This window comes from Ambystoma mexicanum, chromosome 8 (assembly GCF_040938575.1).
Source record: "Ambystoma mexicanum isolate Mex_15411 chromosome 8, UKY_AmexF1_1, whole genome shotgun sequence".
NCBI lineage: Eukaryota > Metazoa > Chordata > Amphibia > Caudata > Ambystomatidae > Ambystoma > Ambystoma mexicanum.
This window is the reverse complement of record NC_090929.1, coordinates 20469977-20497310: the sequence shown is the minus strand read 5'-3', so window position 1 is coordinate 20497310 and position 27334 is coordinate 20469977. Positions and strand designations below refer to the sequence as shown.

General features: G+C 45.5%; 1 protein-coding gene across 2 annotated transcripts in view; it reads right to left on the bottom strand.

Annotated features, from left to right (window-relative positions):
• The window catches only part of ODF2 (outer dense fiber of sperm tails 2), a 1029707-nt gene that overhangs the window by 777551 nt on the left and 224822 nt on the right, over positions 1-27334 (bottom strand). The window contains exons 19-23 of one of the 2 annotated variants that reach the window (XM_069609164.1): positions 23217-23372; positions 22679-22828; positions 12869-13024; positions 12341-12490; positions 11666-11818 (exon numbers count right to left, since the gene is read on the bottom strand). The exons of the other annotated variant lie outside the window; for it this stretch is intronic. Of the exons in view, the coding sequence (XP_069465265.1) occupies positions 11666-11818; positions 12341-12490; positions 12869-13024; positions 22679-22828; positions 23217-23372 (765 nt within the window). The remainder of the gene's footprint in view (positions 1-11665; positions 11819-12340; positions 12491-12868; positions 13025-22678; positions 22829-23216; positions 23373-27334) is intronic. 2 annotated transcript variants of the gene reach the window in all.

Genomic DNA, 27334 nt, shown 5'->3' with positions numbered 1-27334 from the left:
TTAGATAGTCGATCTCTGAAGTGCTATGGACACTAAGCTATGAGTGCAGGCCTAGTAGGGCTTGCTCACATGGGGTTAATTGACTTCAGCTTCTCTTAGAATATTCTGCCTTTCTATCTGTAGCTCTGCAGGGCTTCGTAAACAAATCCTCTTTCCCTGAGAAGGCCTGGTACGGCCGTGCCCACACGCTGATAAGACACATTCCAGTGCTTTCGCAGACAGGACTCCAAGGGAGGGGTATGAGCACGGAGCATCTCAGAGAGAGCTGGGTTATTCCATGGGCAAACCTATATTTTGCACAGGGAAAGTTCTGGAACTGAGCGTCATGCTGATTGACGGCACGAGAGCACAAAAGGTGCACGCACCCAGAACTGAAGGGAGATTACTCCGCGGACCGAGTGTGTGCCCGGAACAGGCTCTTTGCGGCACCTGTCAGCGCTGTTATCTGAGCGGGCTGGCAACAGTTAGCTTAAGATGACCAGGGTCTCCAGCGCTGATTAATGATACCATCTCTAGGGGCGTAAGACTGTGTTTCTCTAAGTTTCATGTTTCTCTAAGTTTTATGTTTCTCTACGTTTTGTGTTTCCTATAATGAGTTTTGTACTCTTCTACCACATTGATGCTAAATTCACTGTTATGCTTTTTGTCTAATAAATGCTACATTTATACTGACGGTGTCATTTCACTAGCATGAGTTCACTGCTTGGCACGATAGGACCTGTACTTTGGGCTGAATCTGTGATTTATGCTAATAAGGGCTGGTCCCGAGGAAGATTTTCCCCTTTTCAATACAGCATGACGGACCGCAAGCAGGAGGAAGAGCAGTACCTTGTAATATGATACACAACAAGCGAGACGAATATTGCCAAAGAAATGCATGGGCTTCATAAAAGATACATCCTCTTCAGTAGTGGTCCTTTTGATTTGGAGATTTGCGGGCTTGGGGGTTGGAAGATTCCAAGGCATTATTCTGACTTGTGATACAGTGGTATTTACCAAGGTCTGCATTCCAGGGGAATAATGCCGCAGGTTGATACTGTCCTGAACCTGTAGCGCTAAAATAGGCAGTATTTATACTACCACCACACTTGCAATGAGGCCCTCATGATGAAGGGTTTGGCGGTTCTTCCCCTAGGAACTTTGGTTGAAACTAGACACAAATGAAAATTCTAACAAGGCGGTATCAAATGCCTGCCAGAATTCACAGTCACACAAAGCGCTTCAGACAGATGCTGAAGGGCTTGCAGACAAAGGGGTACACTACTTCATATCCTATGGGGGTGCCCAATCATCCAAAGCATTTGGCTGGAGCTCAGGTCCACGATCAAGACTACGTTAAATGTGGACATACTGCTTGATCCTGCTTTCTGTATCCTAGGTTCTCAGGAGAATTATAAAAACTCACGAGCCACAGGGATGACCAAAATCCTTGCTCGGCTCCTATTAGCGGCAAACTGGTTATCCTACGGAGATTGAAACAGAAGTCACCACCCTCCATTGGCTGGATACGTTGTGGCACATCTTGGCTATGGAAAAGCCTACGGAAAATATCGGATATCACAAAGACATTTATAAAAGTGCGGTCCCCCTTCCTGGAATATATGAAAAGGGAGATTGTTGGACTCTCTTGCCCAGTTGGACAGAGCACTGGACCTAATGCGAACAAGCTACACTGTTATTATATCCACTTCCACCCATTTGAGCTTCTCATCCTTCAAATTATAATGCAGTTTTGGGAAAAAGGACAGGGGGAAGGGGTTAACTCGGGGAACGTTTCACCATTCGAAGACATCTTCAAAATGAGGGTGATCTTAAAATAAATAAACATTTCTTTAAAAAAATTAAAAAAATCACAGTCAACATACTCCCTTTTTGAAGAGCCTGGCACCACACTAGACATCCTTCAAACCCTCCAAGGGGCCAGTCCCACAGTTTTGAAAACCATTGGGGTTCAGGGCTTGCAGTTACCCAGGAATCTCCACTCTGCGATTTCTCGTCTGTCTTTCTCTTCTCCGGGCTGGCTGCCTCTGATCGGGGATGAAGTATCCTACGACATGTCACTGATGCCTTCATGAACCCACCAACTCCCAGATGTGGTTCAAAGGTTTTTATTATTTTATTTTCAACTGACCTAATACCAGTCCCTCTCACTCTATCCCAGGGATGGCAATCCCACCCTAACTTAGTCTTCCCTCAATCCCTGGATTGGTCCTAATGATCGGTAAGCCCTATTATTTAAAATAGGTCCACCTTCTTGAGATGGCATGAAGGCAATTGCCTTGTATATCTTGCTTTCCTTGAGGAACAATCTAGAATTCCGATCCAGGATTTCTCCAGGAAATGGTTAAGGGTCTCATGTAACTCTACCTTTCACCTCCTACCCTTCTCTCCTCTACTCCACTCAGTCTCTCCTCTCTCTCCCTGGTTCTACCATTTTGGTGCCTTCAATGTTCGCTATCGACAGTCTACCACTGCCCTTCAGTCTTACCCTCTTTTATTTTCTATCTGCTTCCTCCAATTATTACTCTCCACTCCACTTCTACTCTCCCACCTCTACTACTACTACTCAGTCACTCTCCTTCCAGTCTATCACCTGTGACAAGTCAGACATAAGAGAAGCACAAGAAGACATGGTGGTTCAACGGGTTTTAGTAAAGAAAATAAGGCCTCAACTATCTCTACAGCTAAGAAGATGGGGTTCCCGAACTTCAAAGAAAACAAATTGGTGCTCGTCAGGATATCTCACAAAAAGTCTGCCCTCGTCCAAACCCATTCTATCCTATGCTCTATCCCTACCACTAATAAACTAAGAAACATAATCTGTCACTAGGCCCATTTGCTCCAACTCTACTTGGCTTCTGAGGCCGGAATCCGGACCCCCTATCAGGTCCCAGTGAGGATTTCCTGCAGGAGCAGATGAGTAGCCCGCCCAGTCCCTCAAACTAGTATAACCAACAATCAAGTTTACAATTATTGGATTGACCAGAATGGGGGGAAAGGGGGAAATTGGAGAAAATAATAAATGGTCAGGATCACACTGGAGCCCTCATTGCTTAACACCATGGAACTCTGGACACCTGACAGTCTCCGTTTCTTTACTGAGAGACTTTGGGAAAGTATATTCTTTTAAACTTTACTCTAAGAATAACATTAACTTAAAACACTTTTGTATAAAATGGATTCCTTAGTATTGAGTTTACTTGCAGATGCTTAATTCAAATCAATGCACATTGAATTCTTCCTTTGTTTACTGATGATGTTAAAAAAACTATTCAGTTGAAAATATTTATATACTGTAGATTCACTCAATCTGAAAGTTCATGCCTTTACTAGAAACACCTCAGTAAACGATGACTGATTTAAGAACTGCTTACTGAAAAATCTGTAGTTTCCTCTGCTGCGATGTCGCACTTCATGCGATCGTTATCCACAGTTAATTAAACAAACGCAGACTGAGCGCGGCTCGCAGGAGCTGGATTATGTGCACACAGAATAATAAATCCGTACTTTCCTCTGCTGCGATGTCGTACTTCATGCGATCGTTATTCACAGTTAATTAAATAATCGCAGACTGAGAGCAGCTCGCAGGAGCTGGATTATGCGCACACAGATTAATATTCTTTTCGTGTAGAGACTAAGCGGTTTGCTTACGCTTGTAAGCTTGTAATGCGTGCGCCCACTCGAACAGTAGATTTCACGGCACGTCTTCACTTTCAAACGAGTTTCATTTAACGGAAGAAACTATTACGCGACGACAGCCTTCACTTCCTGAACACGTCGCGTTACGCTTTTATGTGCATTCCTCTAACTTCCAACTCGCGACGCAGGCACGCAAACTCGAACATAGTTATATTCAATGATGTGCTTTCAGAGACTCGCGGAGGCATTGCAATGCTTAAAAATTTCACGCGCGAACCGGCAAACGTTATAAACACACTTTACTGTTTACAATCCAATGTTAAACTTAAATCTGTAACTTTATATGCAGCTTCTTCTTTAAATTAACAAGGTTTTTATCTTCTACTATTCTGTAAATACTGTCCTTTTCAAAACTATACAGTCTTTCTTTAAAGTTCTCAGGAACACTTATCTGAAATACTGTCTCAGGCAATTCTTAGACACTTCTTCAAGGATTCTTTAAGTAGTTTTCTTGAGTTTTCCTCTGGAGCTCAGTTTTTCTGTGACCACTCCCAAGCAGATCTTGAATGAAAGGCAGTTTAGAACCTTCCTCAAAGTTCCAAACTGCATCACAGTAGACTTTCTCCAATCACTGCTGATCAGGAAGTTCTCCACCATCTTGAGCTGGCATAGAAGTTGTTGGCTGAATAATGATGATTAGACTAAGGAAATATCTTTTGTTCAGTTTAATCAACCAACCCATTATAGTCTAACCCTAAGCCATCTGTTGCCCAGGGGACCAAACAGTACCGAATGTCTTCTGTTACCCTGGGACCTGACACCCCCCCCCCACCAGACTGTGGCTTTGATTCTCTCTCTCAGGTTCCAGACAGCTGTTACAGTTCAAAATTGGGTCCTTTAAACCTTTCTCTCTTCTTAGAAGGTTGCTCGGGAACACCTTGCAAGAAACATCATCAGTTCCAAAAGTCCAACTCCACAGAGGAGAAGCAGGTTCTCTAAATGTGGTCCTTGTGTGCAACAATAGGACTGGTTAGTCCTGATTGCTCTGACTTTATATTCAGTCTCTTGTTCACCCCTACTGCGTCTTTTAAACTCCTCTGACGTTTCACGTCTTAGCCAATCAGGGCCCATCTGGCTCTTCAAGCAGTCAAGATACAGTCTGGCGTTCACCTGCACATGAGGTAGTCTGTGGCTCAGCCCCCCTCGGGGCTATGCGACCTCTCAGGTCGTCTGTTCTCATGTTGCATTCCACCCCTCATGGGGAAATCTCTGGGTCAGCCCCCTCCTGCTTCTTCAGATCTGCCATGTACCTGCTCATGGCAGTGGTGCTCATCAGGAAGGCGGCTTCTCCATTCATTTCATTAATTCCGCTTTCACCAAAAGCGCTTTTACAAAATATTAGTAAAACAGTACCATGTACATGATAATGCAAAAAACTACTAAAAACAGAAGGAGAGGGAGACAAACAGAAAGTCGCTAAGTAGAAAGAAGGGAGAGAAGATGAGCTGTCAGGCTAGATTGAAAAATATGAAGAGACGGAGAAGAGCAGCTAGAGAGAGGGATCGAATTGCAGTGTTTAGGGACTAAGAGGGCAAAAGACCACAATTGGGAAGAAGCACAGGGAGGTTTGGGGACAGTGAGAACAGCAGATTCTATGATTAGAGAGTACGAGAGGGAGAATAGAACAAGACTAGCAAAGAAAGATGAGGAGCCAAGCCGTGATTATATTAAAAATAGAAAGAAAAGGGTACAGAAGACGTGATTCAAAGGGAAGCAGTGAAATAGACAGTAAAGAAGTAATAGAGGATCGAAAAGGTAAAGAGAAGATGAACCAAAGAATTATAAACAGATTGGAGAGAAAGAAGATGTGAGGCAGGAAGAACAAGAAGAAGAGAAGAGCAGTAGTCGATACGAGAAAAGACCAGGCAGAACAGAAGTTTAGTACCATGAAATGAGAGATGGGAGCGAGCAACAGAAGAGATATGCAGTTTAAAGGAAAGTGAGGAGGTAGAGGAGGAGGAAAAAGACAGGAGGAATAGTTGAGGGTGGAAAAAACAGAACCTCAGTTTTAGAAGTATTGAGGTGTAGACAATGAGAAGACATCCAGTTTTGGACAGCAGGAAGGCAAGTTGATACAGTGGAGTGCAGAATAGCGTCTAAGGAAGAAAAGGAGAGAAGGATTTGTGTATCATCTCTGAAACAGATGAAAGGAAAGATTAAATGAAGAAATAAGAGCAGAGAGGTGGCAGTGTAGAGAGACAAAATAAGAGGTCCAAGTACAGAACCTGGAGAGGCACCGTAGAGAAAAAAGGAAGAAAGAGGTGTGTCCAGCCAAAGTTACAGTTCACAGCGAAAATGTGACTCCGAAGTCTTCATGCTCAGGTATCCTGATTTAGGTCCTCCGGCCTGCGACTGACTTGACTTGGAAGTGGGACAGCGGGACGACGGTGCGCCGCTCTGGTGGACACTGGGTTCGCCCTTGGTTAGGCGGCTCAGCTCTCCACCATCCCGGACTCTGCAGCAATCCACGGGGTCTGAATTTCCTCTGCACACCACGTTCTGTGTGTGGCCCTGCCTCCAGGCTCCTACTGGAAGGCAAACGTCCCCTCTGCGCTCCAGCACAGGCTCCTGTGCTTCACCCTTAGGCTGGCTCTCTCCGCTTTTGCATAGGTCCCAGGTCTTTAAGTTCCTTCCTTGAACGAGAGAAGACACCACGGGTTCCGTTCCCAGTACTACTCTCACTCACACTACTTGAATGCACATTCACTAGAGAGTACCACTTCTCTTACCAACCAATACCTCACCTTTTCGAGAAATCAACTTCACACTCCCCCACACCATCCTTCCTCCTTCTGGTCTCTGTCTGCCACCTCTACCTCCTCTGATATCACCTGAACAGCACATAACTCCAGTCCCTGTTTCTATCCCCTCCCTCCTTTCTCCCATTGGAGTTTCCCCCAACGGATCCCTGGGCCAATCACTCCTTATCTTCTCTGCCCAGAAGGGATCACAGACCGATGAATACATAAAAAGGGGGCTCAGCCCCACCCTTTTTCATCTTGTGGGTCTGTCGGGATTTGTAAATGGCAGCCCGCACTGAACAATGTTCGAGTTCGTGACAGGGCTCCTGCATTCCGCATGGAGCACTCCAAGGTTAGTCTGCAAATGAACGAGGCCGAACATGAGGGTGGCGTACCACTATCTAGGCTATTGCTTGTCACAATTATCAGTGGTGCATCACATAGCAGCTCACTTTCGCTCTGTTGCAGGCAGAAAAGCGCAGGCGAGAGGAATCTACCTGGAGACTTTGATGGGCTGCTTTATAATGGTGATCGGCCAGGAATGCTGCTACATGTAGTTTTTTGCAAGTAAGAAGGGACTGGTGTGCCTCCTCCATACCCCTCAAATGCCATCTTTGACGTCTGGGGTAGGCCAAAAGGGGTTTCCCCTCCCTTCCTGACGGGTCAGATTACAGACGTAAGCAACATCCCAGTGACATTGTACAGTGGCAGGAGTAAACACAAACCCATTTAATGTTTCAACGTAAGAAACCAGGCACAGTGCCAGACAATACCATCAGCACAGGAATGTGTATGCAACAATTAGAATAGCCATACAATATTTATATGGTGTTTTCATTTTGCTTAACTACATGGTTATACAACACCCCCTGTGAGATGGCGGTAAGACTATCACTAATTCAATCAACAGGAACCCTAACCAACAACTGAAGGGGTTAAAACAGCCCACCTGTTGGCCACATAATAATGTTATAGCATACAAAGGCTGTTTCAATGATTAACTCACCAGAGGTTGATATAAATGAATTTAATTACAACATTATTCAATTATGTTTGTGACGATTTACAGAACATGATCTGATATGATATGGCATTTATCACGCGCCTATACACAAGTGTTTCAAGGTGCGACGAGGCAAGGGGGGGACAAAGGGAGGACAGACAACGATCTTACTAGGCCAGATGTCATTCAGATTGTGCAAGTGCATGGGAAGGGGGGTAACATGTAGTTTGACAACAGTACATATAATACATACAAAACAAAGAAGTGTCCAAAACAATTATTCACAACACGCACACTAAAAACCTGCACAACTGTGCCATTACCCTCGATGACAAACACAGGAAGGAGGAGGCTTTAGGCTCTGAGCGCCCTAGTAAACAGAGATAGGCGAGTTGGCGCCTGGTTTTAATCACCATTGTTCAACAGGATGCCACATTTTCCTGGCATTTGTTGTGTGGATTTACATCTGGCATATTGTTGTACATATTGTTTCAGGTGACAACTAAATCCCTGTGTCCTTGAGATACATATAGTTTGGGGACAGAGATTTGACCAGTATATTTTCACCCGCCAATAGCGCTTGCGCAGGTTCGGCAAGTCTTTGATTTTGGCCATACTTGTTTCTCTAGTGGCACTTTCAGAGGTCAAGTGGGTGTGCTGTATTGGATTGGGCACCACTTAATGAGAAACACCAGCACAGGTCTTTGCATGTTGCTTTGCAATAGAGTATTATCTGGCTCAGGCGGCCTTATCACATGACACAGTGCTTGCGGTCTCTGGTGTATTACGGTGCTGTACTCGATTCATTAGGATACTAGACGTACCTTGTGCAGACTATTGCCTTTGGTCTGAGATCACATATCATTGCAGTCGTTTGTAGTGTGTTGCGATTCATTTTGAGTTGTCCACTGGGCATCGGGTAATATCTCCATACATATGGTCGACATACATAATGTTGCCGGGAAAAGGATGTGGCAACATTATATATGGGGCCAAGGGGAGCAGGAGTTGCGGGGGGGTTGAGGGGGGTGCCCCCACCCACCTTAGGGTAAAAAAAATAAAAAGAAAGGTTATGGGGGCTGTGCAGGGGTGTCTCCCCGCATTATTACATGGAACCGTCCACAGATCAAGGGCTGTTGCGACTTTTGTTTTGTAGATATAGTGCGCATGGGTGATGGGACGTGAAGTGATCCAGTAATAAAGCACATTAATAATGTGTGACATGATTTATCATGCTGTCCCAATTTCCTGACTGATAATGTATGCAGGTAGGTTTATTATTGAAGGGGACTATGGAAATATATGCATTCGGAGCACTGTGGTGTACTTTTAATGGTTCCTAGGGGTGCATTGTAGGGACTTCATTTTTTGTGTGTGTGCTATAGTCGGATGAATGGAGTAACTGGAATCATGGTGTCCATACATCAGATGAAGTAGTTTTGAATTACATGAGGATTCAAAAGGAGTGATTCCACCTCAGGCAGGAAATGTAGACTATATTACCCCTGAAGAATGTCGCTGCAGTCTAGCAACGTCGACAGAAACATGTTCGGCGTCTATGTAGAATGGATTTAAACATGAGCATTCAGGTCGATGGTACAACTTTGCAGTCCCTCCTGTGTTGTCATCGAGGTTAATGGCACAGTTGTGCAGGTTTCTTCGTGTGCGTGTTGTGAATAACTGTTTTGGACACTTTTTATTTTTTAATGTATTTATGTACTGTTGTCAAATTACATGTTATATAAACCATCGCAAACATAATTGAATGATGTACCCCCGGTGAGTTAATCATTGAAACAGCCTTTGTATGTTATAACGGTAAGAATCACACTGAAGTCGGTATTTGGAAAGTATTTCTATTTATTAACTTCTTTCACATGATCACACTTCACTGCAGTGCTTTCATACAGACATTGGGTCGTCTCGTTTTCTCTGCATGTCCATAAGTCGTCTTTCCTACGGGTTGCTCCTCTTGCTAATATGCCCATGTAGAGTGCTGCTCGTCCCACACTACCGCCTCCATCAAAGGCTGGCAAAAGAATGAACAAAAAAATGTGATCCTGTTCTTTTAAATCCCCCTCCCCTGATGGGCTGAGGTTCTAGGAAGTACCCACCCCCAGAGAGCTGAAAAGGGCCAGCTCAGTGTCTTTTTCCTTTTCAGACTACCTGTGCGGCTTTACTGTGGCTTCCCTTAGGGGAGTGCATGGGAATGGGCTTTGTTCTGATTCTCCTTAGATCCCCTTGTTCTGTTTTGAGGACTGTTGCTGCTATTTTCCTCTATTCGTCCCCTCTGGGGATTGTCTGGTGTGTGGCCGCCACCACTCCCATGGCGACGGTTTCCCGCTTGGAAACCCAGCTCCTTTGAAGTGAGCCAGTGTTTCGGCTCTGCTGTTGCACCTCCATCCTTCTATGGGTGAGGCCTCTGTGACATCCCATTCTGGTGTTTGCCCACCGGTGCCCGACTTTTCAACTGCCGTTCCAACAGCAGCCAGCGTCGTCTGCACCCAGCCGTGCCCCTCTGGCGGCCTAATGCACCCCAGCACCGGGGGCATTCCAGGGCTAGAACCCCCAAGTCTCGCACCGGGGTAACTGAAGCCTTCTCATCTGCCTCTAGGAACCGCTCCATCAGACCCCCGAACAACAATTTCTCTTAATTTGAATGCATTATGAGAGAAATAATAAGTGAGCCGTGCCATTAAATGCCCACTGCTACGAAGGCTCCAACACAGTCAAAAGACAAGCCCAGGATGGAGATTCAGGACTGTCCTGTGAATCCTGTGCTGTACTTGCTTCTATGGTCTCTCTCCAACACTGTGTATTATTTCCTTCTTACCTTCTGGCTCTTGAAGTCTGTGAACGAGCCGCCACAGTGGCAATAGCAGTAGTAGTCAGACTGTCGTCACATACCCCATGTGAGTCAAAAACTCTGGAAAGGAAATGGGCCAAAGATAACCGGGAAAGTGAAAACCTACATGGAGTGCACATTCCTCCGTTTTTTTAATGCCAGTTCTTAATGGACGACCAATTAAGAACCATTAATCGCAACACATTCCTTGAAAAAGCAATGATTTGACCTTTGTGCCGCTGATGGCCCAAAAAAAAGCGAATTCCTTAGCATTTCCACAACCAAAGGGAACCTGCACAAAATTTTAAATTTTACAGTGGCGGGCTCTGGGCCCAAATTGGCAGAGACAGAGGCTAAAGTGTTGCTTTTCCTACAAAGAAGGTGAAAGGGGAAAAAAATATTGCTGCTCTCGCTTTGCGGGCAAACCTTTATGATATGATATTTTATTTGTATCGCACTCATACACAAGTGTTTCAAAGCGCGATAAGGCAAGGTAGGGAAACACTGGAGAACACAACAACGACCTTACTAGGCCCAGTGACATTGGGAAAGCGCAAGTGCATGGGAAAGGGAAAGGGGTTGAGTGCAGAGGGCGGGGCAGAGGAGAAATAGATAAATAATAATAAAAATAAATAGCTAGATAACGGAGGCAATGAACAGTGGGAGTGCAGCCAGCAAGTGGCAAGTGATGTGTTTACGGTAGCAGACTGGGTAAGTCTGATAAGTGCAGAAAAAGAAGAACTGGGGGTGGGGGCCTGTATGGGTAAAGATCCAGACCCCAGTGCGAGGGGTGGCCAGGAGGCAGTGCAGGAGGGTGGCAGGGCGAGCAGGTACCTTGGCCAGGGGACAGAGGGTGGCCGGGTGCACAGTGCCAAGAGAACAGATCAGCAGGGGAGAAGGGGAGCAAAGGCAGAAGCAAAGAGTAGAGTTTTGAGGTGCTTCCGGAACCAGAGATGGTTCTCCTCAAATTTTAGAGTGGCAGGTAGGCTATTCCAGAGGGAGGCCCCAGCTGAGGACAAAGATCAAAACCCTTATCGGTGAAAAACGACTGACCCTGAGGGAGTTAGTGGTAGAGGAGTGAAGAGCTCGCGAGGGGAGGTATTTGAGGATGGATAGCTGAAGATTCACCCACCACTACTTAAGAGCATGGAAAGACAGGCAGAAAAGGACTCATCCATGGAGTCTGTGCTCACAGCTAAAAAAGTGTGATGCTTCAGGTCTGGCCTTGATCACATGATGCAACTGTGAAAGCGTGGACTCAGACTCATGGCCCACATGTGCAATGGAGACAGAAGAGATGCCTGATGCTTCATGTCTAGCCTCCACCGCATGGTGGACTCATACTCACCACTTCATGGATGCACTGCTCTCACTTACTGACATGGGAGAACCTTTACTCCTGACACTGCTTGATTTATCTTCCATGTTTGACGCCCTCGGCTCCAACACTTTTGTTGAAAGTCTTGTGGGAGTCCCCAAAATGTCTGGGGCAGGGAAGAATTGGTCTTGGGTCTTCATCACTGACTGTTCCTGTGTATCCAAACACAACTTCATTACTACTCTCTCTGTGGTAACCTTAGGGTCCCATAGGTACAAGCCTTATGTCTTCCATAATTAAATATAGATGTTAAACACCTTTATGATCCATTTCTACACCTAAGCAAAGATTCCATAAACTGTCATCAGAGGGAGGACTGCGCCATGACACTTTTCTAGAATACTGCCAGAGGTTAGACAACATGAGCACTAGGAGCACAGTGACAAGACAGCTGTGCTCATGGTCCATCGTATCCCTCTTCATAAACGGACAGAAAGGACTTGTCCACCGATTCTGTGCACGCAGCATGGTGCAAAAGAAACTCACGGGCATTCAGGCCTGACCTCTATCCCATGGTGCAACAGACAGCGGGCACTGATGTTCAAATTGTCTAACAAATACTGAAGACACTGCTTATTCTTGAAGCCTATCCCAAACCGCATGGTGGATTCTTACCAATTAAAGGAAACAAAAAGCACCCTAATGGACTTCATGGATGTACTACTCTCACTTACGGACAGGTGAGAATCTTTACTCCTGGCACTGCTGGAATTATCTTCTGTGTTAGTCGTCCTCGGCTCAGACATCTTTGTTGAAAGACCTGTGGGTGTCACCAAGTTGTTTGGGGTGGGCAAAGGTTGGTCTTTCGACATGGACTGCTGTTCCTGTGTATTGAAAGACAATGTCATTACTAGACTTTGTGCTCACGTGTGGGTCCTGTATGTACCACTCTTATGTGCTATACATACATCTATATGTCTTCATGGCCCTCAATTTTTCACATCAAGTCTGTGCTTGCAGCCTGGTAAACTGGGTACTTCAGGCCGGACTTCTATTACATGGATGCAACTGTGACAGCACATAGTCATGGTCCACACATGTAACATAGGTAGTAGAGACTCCTCATTCTTTGAGTTTATCCGTCCCCAATCCCTCACCGGCACCCCGCCCCCCCCCAGCCTGCCAAGCCAACCTGGAGGATTCCTGCTCAACAAGGAAAACAAGTCTATATTGAACTTCGTGGACACACTGCTCTCACTTACTGGCATGAGAGAATCTTGACTTCTGTCACTGCTTGATCTATCTTCTGTCTTCAAAGCCCTCGGCTCTGACATCTTTGCTGAAAGACCTGTGGGTGTCACCAAGACGTTTGGAGCGGGTATAGCTTGGTCTTGGTTCTTTATCCCAGACTGTTGTTCCTGCATATCCAAAGACAACATTTTACTAAAAACTCTGTGCCCAACTGAGGAGTGTCCAGCTGGTGCCAGCCTAATTTCTGAGACACACACACACACAACCTTACAATCATCTTTCTGTGGATTGGATCCATTTAAAATCACATGCTATGACCGACATCCAGCGGTTGGTGCAGAGAAGAACATCATTTCTTTTTTTTTTCCTAGTCGAAAAGAGCGTTGACATGGGCGTATATACCACTATCCCTTTCCTAAGTGTACAGTAATTTATGTTCTTACACACGTTGATGTCCTCAGATTTCTGTCTTTCTGTCCCGAGGTATATGAAGTTATATGTTTCATGTATTTTTTTGTTAATGTGATGTATGATCGCTCGTGAGGAAATTGGATGCATGGGATTCTAAGCAGATACAAGCCACAGACAGACAATTACAAGGCAAGTAATGTTGGTCTTCCGGATTTTGTGAATCTTTCGAATTCACATTCTACACATACATTAGTTATCAGTACCTGAAGACGGTAGCAGGGGAGCTGAAGGCAGTTGCAAACATATGCCGTAAAATTGGTTTCCCTACCTGTGAGTCAGTGTGTGCATGAGTATTGATGCAGTAATACTATGTAAAGGTATGTTGCTGCTTTGCAAATTGCATCCAATGGAACATTAGCAATGAAAGTTTTGCTCCTGCACTACAAGTTGAATGTGCTTCTGGAGTGAAGGGAAGAGATCTGTTGGCCAACGATTCACTGTTGAATGCATATGACAATCCATCTTGCTAAGATTGTTCTATTAACCGGATTTCCTTCCCTTCCTGGTGCCATGGATACAAACATCTGTCTTTCTGTATTGCTTTGTTTTATTGAAGTAGTACATGACTGCTCTTACATCAAGAGTATGGAGTGGATTCTAGCCGTCACCTTGAGGGTGCAGGAGAAAGTAGGCCGTTCTATGGCTCGATTAACATGGAAGATAGAATTGTATGCATTTTGGGGAAAACCTTGGGTGTGTGCTCAAAACGACCTGGTTTTGTGTAAGGTAACAAAGGGGTCAGACACAGATAATGCTTGAAGTTCACTTACTAGTTGTATGGAAGTGATGGCTAGTAAGAATGCCAACTTGTATGCAAGGTCTTTAGAAGAGGCCGGGGTAGATCAGAATCAGGGGGCAGACAAGGTGGCACTGCGGTTCAACTTTTCTTGTTTCTAGATCACCCACAAAAGTGATACTATTCTTAACTCAAGATTCTTGGCTCTGTTCTACAAGGAAAACTATAAAAGGTTGCTTGTCAGGATGTCAGTCACAAATGAGAAAGCCCTCTGTCCAGAATCACATGCTTACCCAAGTACTGTCCCTACCACTATAAAAGAAACACAAAAATGTAGTGAAGATACCCTGTGCAAATGACTGGTGGCAGGCTTCTGACCCCCATCCTTGTGTGTCTTTCTCCACAGGGGCTCCCAACCCCAATGCACAGGCTAGGTCAGTAGGTTTAATGACTCTCTAAGCTTCTTTTGTCTGTACTGTTCAATTGAGTCCAATAAAAAGGTTCTTGTCTTTGTTCTCTGGTTGTAACATCTGGCCGTGTCTCCCCACTCTGACCTTTCTACTGGTAGTCTTCCTCTCAAGAAAGATCCTGGTGTTCTCTACCGCTTGACAGTTTGTGTTCTTCGTCCCACTATGTGTTTCAGTTCCATACACCCCTGGTTTCTCTCACCTCACCTCATGAATTGGATTCTCCCGCCCCCTCCTTGGGGGTCTGGTCTCTTATCCCATTTTGGTGTTCTGTTTCTCTTCCTCTGTCTTGGGGTTACTCGTCTCTCGCCTCATGTTTTGGTTTGGTTTCTCTTACCCTGCCATGGGGTCTCTGGTCTCACCACCCCTTGAGGTTTGGTTTCTCTTGCCCCGCCTTGGTGTCTTGGGTTTCTCACCCCACCTTGGGGTTTCTTTGGACCTCTCCTCACCTCCCCTGGCTTCCTGGGCAGTGCTCCTAAAGAGAACGCAGGAGTTCGGCTGTACCTGCACAACCTCTTTTGCTCCCTTCAGGTGTTGAGCCTCCGGTGGAACTTGCCCTCTCCTCTGTCTGGCTTCCTGCGGGACTCTGGTACCGGCGCCCAGTACGCCGGCTTTCCGCTTCTCCGACGGCGGGTGCTCTGCACTGCTCCTCTGGGTCTGACACTTCCAGCTCCTGGATCGGCAGGGCTATGATTGTTCAGCAGGCTCGGACGTGGTTCCCTTTGCCAACCTGGCCTATGCTCTTCCTGCAACTCCTACCAGGATAAGGTTCCTACCCTACTCTGGCTTCATGTGCTTCTCTTCAATTTATATTGGCTCTTTATCTCTCCCTCTATTAGGGGGCAGGCTGCTGCAGTGTGCCCTCATTCTAGGCGATTCCTGTGCACACAGAGGCTCAGAACCCATACCAGCCAGCCCAGATGACTCCTGTGCACACAGAGGCTCAGAACCCATAACAGCCAGTCCAGGTGACACCTGTGCACAGAGAGGGTCAGAACCCATAACAGCCAGTCCAAGTGACACCTGTGCACAGAGAGGGTCAGAACCCATACCAGCCAGTCCAGGTGACACCTGTGCACAGAGAGGGTCAGAACCCATACCAGCCAGCCCAGGTGACTCCTGTGCACAGAGAGGGTCAGAACCCATACCAGCCAGCCCAGGTGACACCTGTGCACACAGAGGCTCAGAACCCATACCAGCCAGTCCAGGTGACACCTGTGCACAGAGAGGCTCAGAACCCATAACAGCCAGCCCAGGTGACACCTGTGCACAGAGAGGGTCAGAACCCATAACAGCCAGCAGTCTTATAAGAAATCAGCCCACAATTTAGGATCTTGAGATTAGGGAGGATCACTGATTTCTTTCAGGGAACCTCCTATGCCCAGAGGGGGCGGTCACCCTCAGTGGGATCCCACTTGCCCTATGCCCTTGGGGGCGTTAGGGTTAGCAGGACGACCTCCTTAGTACCAAAGTGGCAGGCTCCTCCTTGGGAAGAGGGGGACACCCTAGATTCTTCAGAAGGCCTCATGCATAGGTTCAAAAGGTATTCCTAGAAGTCTACTTAGTACTAGATTAAGATCCCAGCCTGGTGGAGGAAGTGCAATGGGCAGGCAGATCAGTGCAACACTTTCCATAAACACGTTGACAATTGGTATTATGCATCAAGACACTGTGTTGTGAGGTGGTCTAAGCCGGCGCTGCTGCAAAATGCACCTATACGGAATTAACTACCAGACCTGAATCTAGTAAGAAGGTCTGAAAGTATGTAATTAGGTGACCATTCAATGGGACAGATGTGTTTTTTGGAACACTATATGACAAATCTTTTCCAATGGTTATAGTAACAATGTCTGTTCGGTTATCAAGCTTCTTTCCAGAATTCCATATAACTTGCAGGAAGATTTAGATGTCTGAACTCTATGACCTCAGGAGCCAAGCTGCTAAATTGGCTAAATGAGGTGCCGAGTGTGTCAATTGATGATTCGGCTGGATTAGCAGGGTGTGTGGTAGGCAGTTTGATCGGTTGGCAGAGGAACATGTTCATCGGGTCTACCAGGGATGCCTAGTCCACATTGGCACAATGAGAATCTTTGTTGCTGGTTTTTGGTGCAGCTTGTGTACTATTTTGCATAATAGTGGTGTTGGGCAGGGGCACGGGTGTGGAGCATATACACATATCCCAGACAAGCTCATCTATTGTACATTGCTCAGGGACCCCTGTTGCAGGTACCTAGATGCAAAGTTTTGGCATTTTGCATTTTTTTAGCAGTTGCAAACTGCTCAACTGTTGGGTGTCCCGATCGTGTGAGAATCTGAGTGTTTAGGTGTTAAACTACCATTCGCGGTCTTGCACTAGATGTCCTCTCAAATTGTCTGCGAGAGAATTGTGTTCTCGCAGAACAAGTTGTGCCTGCATCTGAATGTTTCTTTTGAGGCACCAATGCCAAATTATTTGTGCGAACTAGCACAACTTTGTTGAGTGTGTTGTTCCCTGCTTGTTGATGTAGAACATGGGAGCTATGTTGTCTGTATTGATCAGAATAATTCTGTTGATTAATCTGGTTTGGAAAGACTTTAGCGCCATTTCTATTGCCAGAAGCTCTAGGATGGTTGTGTGTTTTCTGGCATACCGCACTGACCACTCATTGCGTGGAAAGGTGAAGACCATGCGTCCCCGCTTCCATCCGGTCATATATGCCTCTCGTAATAGCTATTTCAATTGGTGGGTTGTGTAAGGAAGGCATGGTATCCAAGTAAGACAGACACAAGTGATCACGTATCAAGGGTGTTTATCATACTTTTTCAGGGGTGTTAAAAACGCCCATCTAAACCTAAATCTAAGATGGGAGCAAGCTACAACCATCAAATAATAATACAGTCCTAGTTGAGACCAGTCAAATAAAAAGGGCCTATACAAAAATAAAAACACTATTGCCAATCCTTACCGATATGCTACAGAACAGTCTGCGATAATGTTCACAAAAAGAAAGAAGTGTTCTCAAAGCGATAAGTCAGGATGTTTAGGCCGTTTGCCCCCCTTCCCCATGTTTTTAGCACAGTACAAGGCGGGTCACTTGAGCACAGCACACTCTTGGGCTTCTTCCGCAAGAGGTCACAGTACCATTTTCCAACATCATGGCCTTCTGTGCACAAGTCTCTTTTGTTCAAAGTCTCTTGCTTCAGAGGGCTTGAGGTACCAAAAACAACAAAGAAAGGTTCCTTTCCAAATATTCAAGTCAAGCGATTCCCTCTTTGCCCTGGATCCCTCTCAGCCGGGTTCAGATCCTTCTGTCACAATTAGCCTCCCTCATTCGGGTCCAGATCAACTTTAGTTCACAGGCATCTCTCAGTCGGGTTCACATTTGTCAAATCAACAACTTCTCGGGTGACTTACAGTACACCCATGATCTTCCGGGCTCAGACCCCTTTTAGACAATTAGTCCCCCCTCAGCCGGGCTCAGACCAATTTAAGTTTGCAGGCAATCGAAGACTTTTGAATGTGCACAGGATTCAACTTAACCCGCTGCAGGGCCACTTCGATTTTACAGTTCAGTAATTCTTACATGCTCATTGTGGTACCAAACAGATCTTCGAGAGAGCAACCACGTGGCGCCAGACCACTCTGTATCTGGTACCCATTTCGGTTTTATAAAGTTCTGTGAACTCACTGGCGTTGCTTTGCTCTCGGAGTCAAGGACAGTAGCACTGTGGCAATTGCTTCTCCCCCCGCCTTGGCTATCAATGCGGGAGGGCCCTGTGAACCTTTGACACACACTACAACGTTCGTCAGCTGCAATTCCCAGTCTTATGTTTCTTTTCCTTGAGGCTTCTTGAAAGTCGCGGTCCTTTCTAAAAAAAGGGGCAAGGGTAATTCCCATCCTTGTCTGTCGTCCTCTCTGGTCTCACTTCCTTTCTCCTCAGTTTAAAATGCCATCTCGGAATTGCTGCTTCCTCGTGCGTTTTGCCTGGCTCAGAGTGTACCTTCGTGCGCCGGCTTTTATCCATGTGGGTAAGTGTGATGGAAGTCAGGTGTGTGTAACTATCAGGAATTGCCCGACTCTGCCTGACCCTTGTATTGGGACATGTCAGGCATACGGCTCTGGTGTTAGTCCGTTGTTGCCCACGATGAACTGCCCGTGAGAAAGTGTTTGTGTCGGAAAAGGGGGTGGGAGGAGGTGAATTTCTAGGTATCCTTCCTGGTAGGATGGGGAAAAGGTGTTATAACGAAGGGGATACTGCGCCTCACCCTTTGGTGTCGCATTTCCACTCCCGAAGACCCCCCCGCCCCCCTGACACATCCAGGTGATCCTCCTGCACTAGTCCACCTCCAGGAACTGGATCCAATATACATGATCGTGTCATGGCCACCTGGATGACAGATCTCCGGGGTCTAGCGGGTGAGACACCTTCAGGTTTCTCACAGTCGACAAAAGCTTCCCCCTTCAGCATATTTTGTTTTGTCCACCACTTTAGGGATGAAACTATCTTTTGTGATACCATCACCTGGTCGAGCCGTGCACCTGTAGCGTGTGACCACTGGGAGGGATGCCAACCATTGCTGCAATGGACGCATATTTAATCTTGCATGGGGGATTTTAATAAGGGTAGGCTGGTATTCCACTGTATTAAGCAAGCAGTAACTACAGCGAGCATCTTGGTGAACACACGAGGTACTGAGGCAAAAAAGGGAGGTTCTTGAGCTTGCAATGTTAAGTTCATTTTGACCTGCGAACAATGACATATGAAAGTAAGCATCTTTCATATCTAATGTGGCCATATAGTATCCATTCTTTAGAAGAGGGATAACCTTGTGTAGCAATGTCATTCTGAATTGTTGAGGTTTGACATGCTTGTCTGCTGCCCTTAAGTCTAACACACGTCTTTTGCATTTGTCTTTTTCTGGTACTAGAAAGTATAGAGAATGAATAACCTTGTTCACCGGGTGTGGCAGTACTTCCTAAACGACATCAGTCACTAGTAAGTAGCAAGCATCCTCTGAAGTAACAGGATGTGTTCTAGGGGGGGGGGACTCTGCTTCTCGGTGGATCATTGCATGGTTCTTGGACCAACTCAATACACAAAATCCACTTGTCTGAATGTATCCTCTCCCATGTGTGGGTGTCTGTTGATGTACGTTCTACTGGGGAGAAAAGGCAGAGACCCTGAAACTGCGAGTCACTGTTTGGTGGCTGAGGCTGCCTGTCAGGGGGTTTGCCCTCTTCCAAGCACTCTGCTGTGTAAAATTGTGATGACCTCCATGGCTGTGTGCTAGTGCCATGGTTCGTAATTGTCAGGAACTAGGAGCTATTTAGCTCCTGGTTATAGCCAAGGTGGGCCTGGTTAGCTTTAAAGCAAGTGCTACCAGGAGCTACTTCCGACTGCCCAGGAAAATGGTGCCATACAAACATTATTAGGTAATTCCAACTGTGTTTGTTTGTGAATGTGCATAAAATAGAATAAAGGACACACGTAAGAGACATTTCAAGCATATTGGATAATATATAATGGACACAAGGTTTGTTTGGATCTTCCCTAGAAGTAGCTCCTGCCCAACGCATCATGATACCCGATACCCAGAAGCTGCTTTTTGCACCTGGTCAACAGTCCTAATTTCGACTTCTGTGGCGCTGCTATACCACGTGCTAGCTTTGGGCACGCACATGCCCTGTGTTATTCTCCGACTTGCCAACTGTGAACAAAAGGATTGGTTGCCTGCAAAATTGCTCCTCTGTTTAAAAGGTTTGCTAGTTAGCTGACCAAGACTTGATGCTCTCATGCTCTTTGTTGGCTTTTCCCAGGGCATTATCTACTGCTTTCCCCAAAAGCTTGCCCACCTCTTTAGGCAGGTCTAGTAAACGTGCCTGTGTCTCGGGCCTAAACTCTGACTCGCGCAGCCGCACCTGCCTCTTCATTGTAGTCTAGACTGACTGCCTGCCTGCCGGCTGGATCTCAGAGTCCAATGAGTTTTTAATTCCTGCATTTGCAGACTGTTTGCCCGGATTGATTATTTTACTCCAAGCCCCTCCAACACCCTCTGGGACGTCTTTAAGGAAGTCTTTGATTTTGTCCCACTGGGCTGTGTGCTGGCAATTCTGGCTTGGCAAGCTGACGAGGTGGACACGTTCCTCCCTAAAGCAAGTCATTGTTTTGCTTCCTTTACCTGGTCGGTGGTAATCCTGTGTTCATGATGGGGTTCTCCCCCTCTTGCGAGTAGTTGTGGCCACCGGTGAGTCAGGTTTTAGGGGACCTTTAACATGCAAGGGATGGGTAGGTGAGGTGAAGTTTATATTTCTTCCCAACCCTAGGCTTGATTGGATTTGTAAGCACAGGGTTGAGCAAAGAGTGACTTGTTCTCTTTAGTTCACTTTAGTAAAGGGATATATTTCTATTTGCTTCTATGCCAAATGTATTGGCTGCTAAACGGAACATATAATTGTATAAACATTGATCATATGTGGGAGAAGAGCAAACAGGAGGATCCTCACAGCAGGTTAAGGACTGGGGGGGCCTCCTACTCTATGCATGCGTTTTCTTCAACAATGTCTTCATCACCTAATTAGTCCTCTGTGTCCAACAACTCAAACTCCTATTGAGTCTCAAACATTATGCTTTTTTACTTTGGCCACTGTCTAGTGAAACTGTTTTTCTCCTTGGATTTGAGTGTTCTCTATAAACTCTGCAAAAGAAGACCTTTAATGGATAGTTTGCCGAAATCTTGCTTTTGTCCAGTTACCTTGAATAGACGAGTGAATGCTTCTTATCCAGAGTAAAAAAAAACATTTGCTGCACATAGCCACCCTCCCCCTCTTGGGATGATGTGTGCTGTTTTAATATTTTCGCTGTGTGTTTTCACATGTACTACACTTTTTTGATTTTAATCCCTCTGCAGTTTTCGACTTTGATTCCTTTTTAGAACCGGGAGTCTTACTGTTTGATGCTGATTTTGGCCAATATGCATCACCTTTTTTTTGGCGGGGGGGGTGCTGACTGGAATACGAGTTTTGTTTGGGTGGCGACAATTTTATTTTTCACAGAAGATGAAGCGGCTCAACTCAACCTTGGTCGCACTTCTTTTTTATATGCAAAGTCTCATCATCGCCATGTGTGGCCTCCACAGTGAGACCCGATGTCCGCCCTACGTAGCTGGGGACGGACTGTTGGGAAACTGCAGTTTCCTCTGTTTGTAGCTCCTCTGTATTAATCTCGAAGCAAATACTGCCCACTTCGGCTTCGAAATCTTCTGCAGTCGAGTCCTTGAGTAGCTTTTGTATTTGCATAGCGTAAACAGCCAGGTGCTTTCTCCTGCCCTCTTTTAGTGTCGTTGGTTTGATAAGATTACAAGCCCGACACTTATTTTCACTGTGATGCCACGGCAGAAAGTTATTGCACACCAGGTGTATGTCTACCAGGGGAAATTTAAATGGTGTATTCTCCATCGGAACAGAGGACGAACGGGAAAACAATATATGTTGTGTGGGAATCTAAAGGCATTTTAAGCTAGGCAAATGATTATATCCATTTTAGCCTCCCATCGCTCTCCCTACTGTATATCTTTCAGTGTAGAAGCTAAGGGGTGTAGGGCATCAAAGACGTGTTTGGGCGACAATCTCGAAGTCAGCAATAGCTATAGTCTTCCACCTCTGGCACCGGGATTATAGAGTAGTACAATTCACCAGAGGCCAAGCATTAAAACTTTAACTACACTAACTCTGCAAGATTGTGACGAATCCGAAGGCAGAACAAACAATCTGAGGGCATCGACGGGTGAAGGAGCATGGGTAAATGTTCACCTAGGTTAGGTATAATGTTACAGCTACACCCCTATCAATGTCCTTTTTTAAATTAGAAAACAAAGAAATAATGTAACCACTGGACGTTGGCCAATGAATAGCACGTGAATATGAGATCAACAAGTGGCCCTGTTTAAGTCTGTGCTCACTGCGTGGTAAACTAAGGTACTTAAGGTCGCACCTTTACTGCATGGGGGCAACAGTGACACAGTTCTGCTATTTCCAGATGTACAACAGAGAAGGAAGAGACTCCTCGTCCTTTGAGTCCGAGTTTACCCTTCCACTCCCTCCAACATGGCGGATTCAGGGTCAACAAGGGAAACATCCCTATTGGACTTCATGGACACTCTCACTTACTGACATGTGAGAATCTTTACTCCTGGCACTGCTGGATTTATCTTCTGTATTGGATGCCCTCGGCTCAGACATCTTTCTTGAAAGACCTGTGGGTGTCACCAAGTTGTTTGGGGTCGGCAAAGGGTGGTCTTTCGTCAGTGATTTCTGTTCCTGCGTATTGAAAGAAAACTTCATTACTAGACTCTGTGCTCACTTGGGGGTCCTGCAGGCACCACTAAAATAAATATATATATATATATATATATATATATATACACACACACACCTCAGGAATTTTTCACATCAAGTCTGTGCTTACAGCCTTGTAAACTGGGTACTTCAGGCCTGACCTCTATTACATGGATGCAACTGTGACAGCACGGCGTCATGGTCCACACATGTAACAGAGGTAGTAGAGACTCCTCATTCTTTGAGTTTATCCGTCCCCAATCCCTCACCGGCACCCCCCCTCCCCCCTGCCAAGCCAACATGGAGGATTCCAGCTCAACAAGGAAAATAAGTCTATATTGAACTTCATGGACACACTGCTCTCACTTACTGGCATGAGAGAATTTTTACTTCCGACACTGCTTGATCCATCTTCCGTCTTCGAAGCCCTCGGCTCTGACATCTTTGCTGAAAGACCTGTGGGTGTCACCAAGATGTTTGGAGCGGGTATAGCTTGGTCTTGGTTCTTTATCCCTGACTGTTGTTCCTGCATATCCAAAGACAACCTTTTACTAAACTCTGTGCCCAACTGAGCGTTCCGCTGGTGCCAGCTCAATTTCTGACACACACACACACACACACACGCACACACAAGTTATAGAGGGTTTAAAAACTTTGGGGAAAAAAAAACCTTTCACCTGCAATGTGAAAGTATATACATTTGAGCCATGTCACCCATTCCACAACACCACCTAGTAGCCATTGCTGGAATTTCACCTCCACTGTGGGTATGCAAATTAGCCCAAATGCAAACATTTTCTCCAGGAAATGGTCTGTCTCGGAGGACAGTGCTACATTATACAAAGCTTAATCACTAATTTACATATCCACAATGCCTTGCTGTTGTGGCTCAGAACTGGAGGTTAAATTCCATCATTGGCTACTAGGTGGCTTTGTGGAATGTGCTACTTGGCTCAAATGGACTATCCTACATACATACATACATATGGCATACATTACTGTAATCGTATTTCTGATGCTTTTATCTGCTTGGATTCACATGCTTTGCATAGGCCGACATTCTACTGGCAGGTGTAGAGTATCGCATGACTTGTTTTTGAAGTTCGAAAAGTGACCTTCGACGGGTGTGTTTGTAATACGGTCCCTAGTGTGTAACGTGCACTGTAGCCATGGTCCTTCACATGTCGAGGTCCTGCAGACTGTTTTGTTTCTGACATGAGGGAGCATAAAGTATGCGTGAGTACAATGTACCTTCAATACCAAGAGGGAAGGAAGGGTGGGCAATGTGAATCTAAGCAGATACAAACATCAGAAATACGATTACGGTAAGTAATGTATGCCTTCTGAGGCATGTGGCTCTGCTTAGAATCACATGTTTTCAATAGACTAGCGAGCAGTACTTTGAGAAGGTGGTGGGTTGTTTGAAGGTACAGCAGCAAAAATATGTCTTAACACTGCATGTGGCAACTGTGAATCTTGCTTTAAATATGTATTTAAGAAGTAGCTTTGGGTGAATGTGTGAATTGATTTCCAAGTAGCTGCTTTGCAAATGGCATCTAAAGGTACATTTGCAAGAAATGCTAGAGTAGCTCATTTGCCTCCAGTTCAATGTGCTCTAGGTGTGAAAGGTAAGGTTTTCTTGTATAAAGAATAAAATAATTGAATTCGCCTTACAATCCATTTAAAATTGCTGATTTAGAGACAGGGTCACCTTCTCTTCCAGTAGCTATGGACAAAAAAAATGGGTCAGTTTTCCTTAGTGGTTTTGTTTTGTTTAGATAATATATGACAGCCCTTCTGACATCTAGTGTATGAAGACCTTTTTCAGCTGAATTAGTAGGATTTTGAAAGAAAGCTGGCAGTTCTAAGGATTGGTTAACATGGACCTTGGAGATAAATGTAGGTGCGAATCAAAGATCTGTTTGCGACTAACTACAAATCGGTCTTGAACTGAGAGCTTGCAGTTCACTAATTGTACTTATAGAAGCAACAGCCAAGAGAAACTCATTCTTGTAAGTGAGATGCTTAGGTTTTGTGCATTGGCTCAAAAGGGTGACCCATAAGTTTGTTAAGTACTGCGTTCAAGTCCCAGCCGGGAGTTGGATTTGCAATTGGGGGTGTAATCTTTTAACCCCTTCTACAAAGGCTTTAATTACTGGAACTTTCCACCAAGACGCTTTACTTTGAGAAGCGTTGTATGCAGAAGGTGCTGCTAGATGAACCTCTCTACTATATCCTCAGCGCACCAAAAGGAGCCGTCGCTGCCTTGTTCGTCTTTCAATGCATCGGTGCCAGTGGGAGACATGGATATGGCTACATAGCGTAGGCCACCCACCATTCAGTGCGTCACTCTTTGAGCGTCTTTAGGGCAAAGGAGCTTGCACAACGTGCACCGCTGTTCAGAGCGATCACAGAACTGTTCAGAGCGATCACAGGGAAGACACTGGTTACAGACCCGATGGGTGTCTTCCCACAGGAACATTTAGTTACAGGACAGACAATTTAAAGGGAGTGCTTTGCATGATGGTAAATTAATATTAAGGCAGCTAGAACAGTGTAAAAGAAAATGGGAAAAGACATTCTCCAATGTGAGAGCATCTTGGAGTAAGACACAAAACCGATTCAAAGTTCAATGCAAACACTTTTATTAACTCAAATGTCAAGATGGAAAAACGGCCATCTTTCCCTATACTATCCCTACCAAACCAAAACTAAGGAAAGTCAAAGTCAACAAGTTCAAATTAGGCCTCTGTGTCTAACCTATACTTGCCCTCACAATTAATCTTATTCCACGTGCTGGGATGTCAGTCCCCAACAAAAAAATAGTTTTCAGTCTAAAGTTCGGAGCTTGGTTCGCTTGAAGCTTTCTTCCAACTCCCTTCCGCAGTATAAAGCAGTTCAGTGTTAGGATTACCTTGACCTCCAAAGTAATATAGGTTTTGTCCAATACTCTGGGTTCCCTTCCCCAAGTTCCAAAATACAGTTCAAAACACAAAAAATCCTGAGGCTTCGTCCTCTGGACAAATAAACAATTCCAATCTCAGGGATCCCTTCCCCAAGATGCAATGTCAATGGTGTATTAATAGGAGGGTGTTTCCTTAACGTTCTGTGCCACACTTGCACCCTCTGCTTATTACTGCTCTTCGTACCACCAAAGGTTGTGTTAGAAACGGACAGTTCAGATAAATTCACCTTTTTAAATTAGTTCAGTTAAATTCACCTTTTTTTAAAAAAATTTGGTTTTTATTAGGTTTTATCACATTACAATTTTTCAATGGAAAAGAGATGAAATAGGAACAAAAGAAAAGGTTACATGTGGATTCATAGGCGTTAGACAGGTGGAAATAAAAATCGGAATACATTGCACAATTTCGTTACCATGAACCAAACTGAATAACAGTGAAACGTTTTACTAAGATTCCTTGTTTTTTCATTCTCTTACGCTTTCCCCCCAACCCCCGTGGATTAGGAAGTCGTGTTGCCAAGGAGTCGTGCTTGTATGGTCTCGCGGTCATTGTCACAGCTTGAAACTTTTTCGATGTCATGTGTGCAGGGGTTCTCCGTAGGGAGGGCTTCGTATCCTACCTCGATTTGGATGTCATCTGGTCGGTAATATGGGAACAGGATCAAAGCGGAGGGCGGAGGGGGGACAACATCAAGCGGGGAGGGACCTATTCGAGCCACACGAGCATTGGACCTTGTCCCACTAGGGTGGATGTCTGTTTGATGCATGTTTGGATAAAACGTCAGACCACAGGGTCTCACACTGTGTTGCTCTGCCGTGGAGTGAGGCTGTGATTTTTTCCATGGTGCATATGTTCATTACAATGTTTATCCATTCAGTCTTGGTTGGGGTCATAGCTGATTTCCACTTGGTGGCTATTAAGGCTTGGGCTGCAAGCAAGAGATGGGGGGCCCAAGCCTTGCACTCTCTTCCACTCATCGTCTATTTTCTCTAGACCGAAAAGGACTAGGTGAGGGTCCGCTGTTCTCTGAATCCCGTCCATGTGTCTAATCCACCCCAATAGATCTTAATCTTGGGGCATCCCCACCACATGTGCCAGTAGTCCGCAACTTGTCCACATTCACACCAACAGAGAGGGGGGGGGTTAAAGATACATTTTGGATAGTCTGTAGGGGTCATACTGCCAGCAATGCAAAAGTTTGATGGAATGGTGCTTGTATTGGCACGATATGGATGTGCATGTTGCCATGCGGCACATATTATCCCACATGTCATCATCGATTTCTAGCCACATGTCTTTCCCCCAACGCGTCCTGAGATTAAGTGCGTTTCCTCCACCCGCTTCTACGAGTAGTTTATACATGGCGGAAATCAGGCCTTTCCTGTCAGTTTTGGAGGGGGCGAGTTCTCTACTAAGTTTTGCCTTCCATGCCGCCTTCGTTAGGACCCCTTTGATCTGAAGATAATGGAAGGTGGATAGTACGCCTTTATGAAGGGCCTCTGTCAGTTCCGGGAGAGTGATG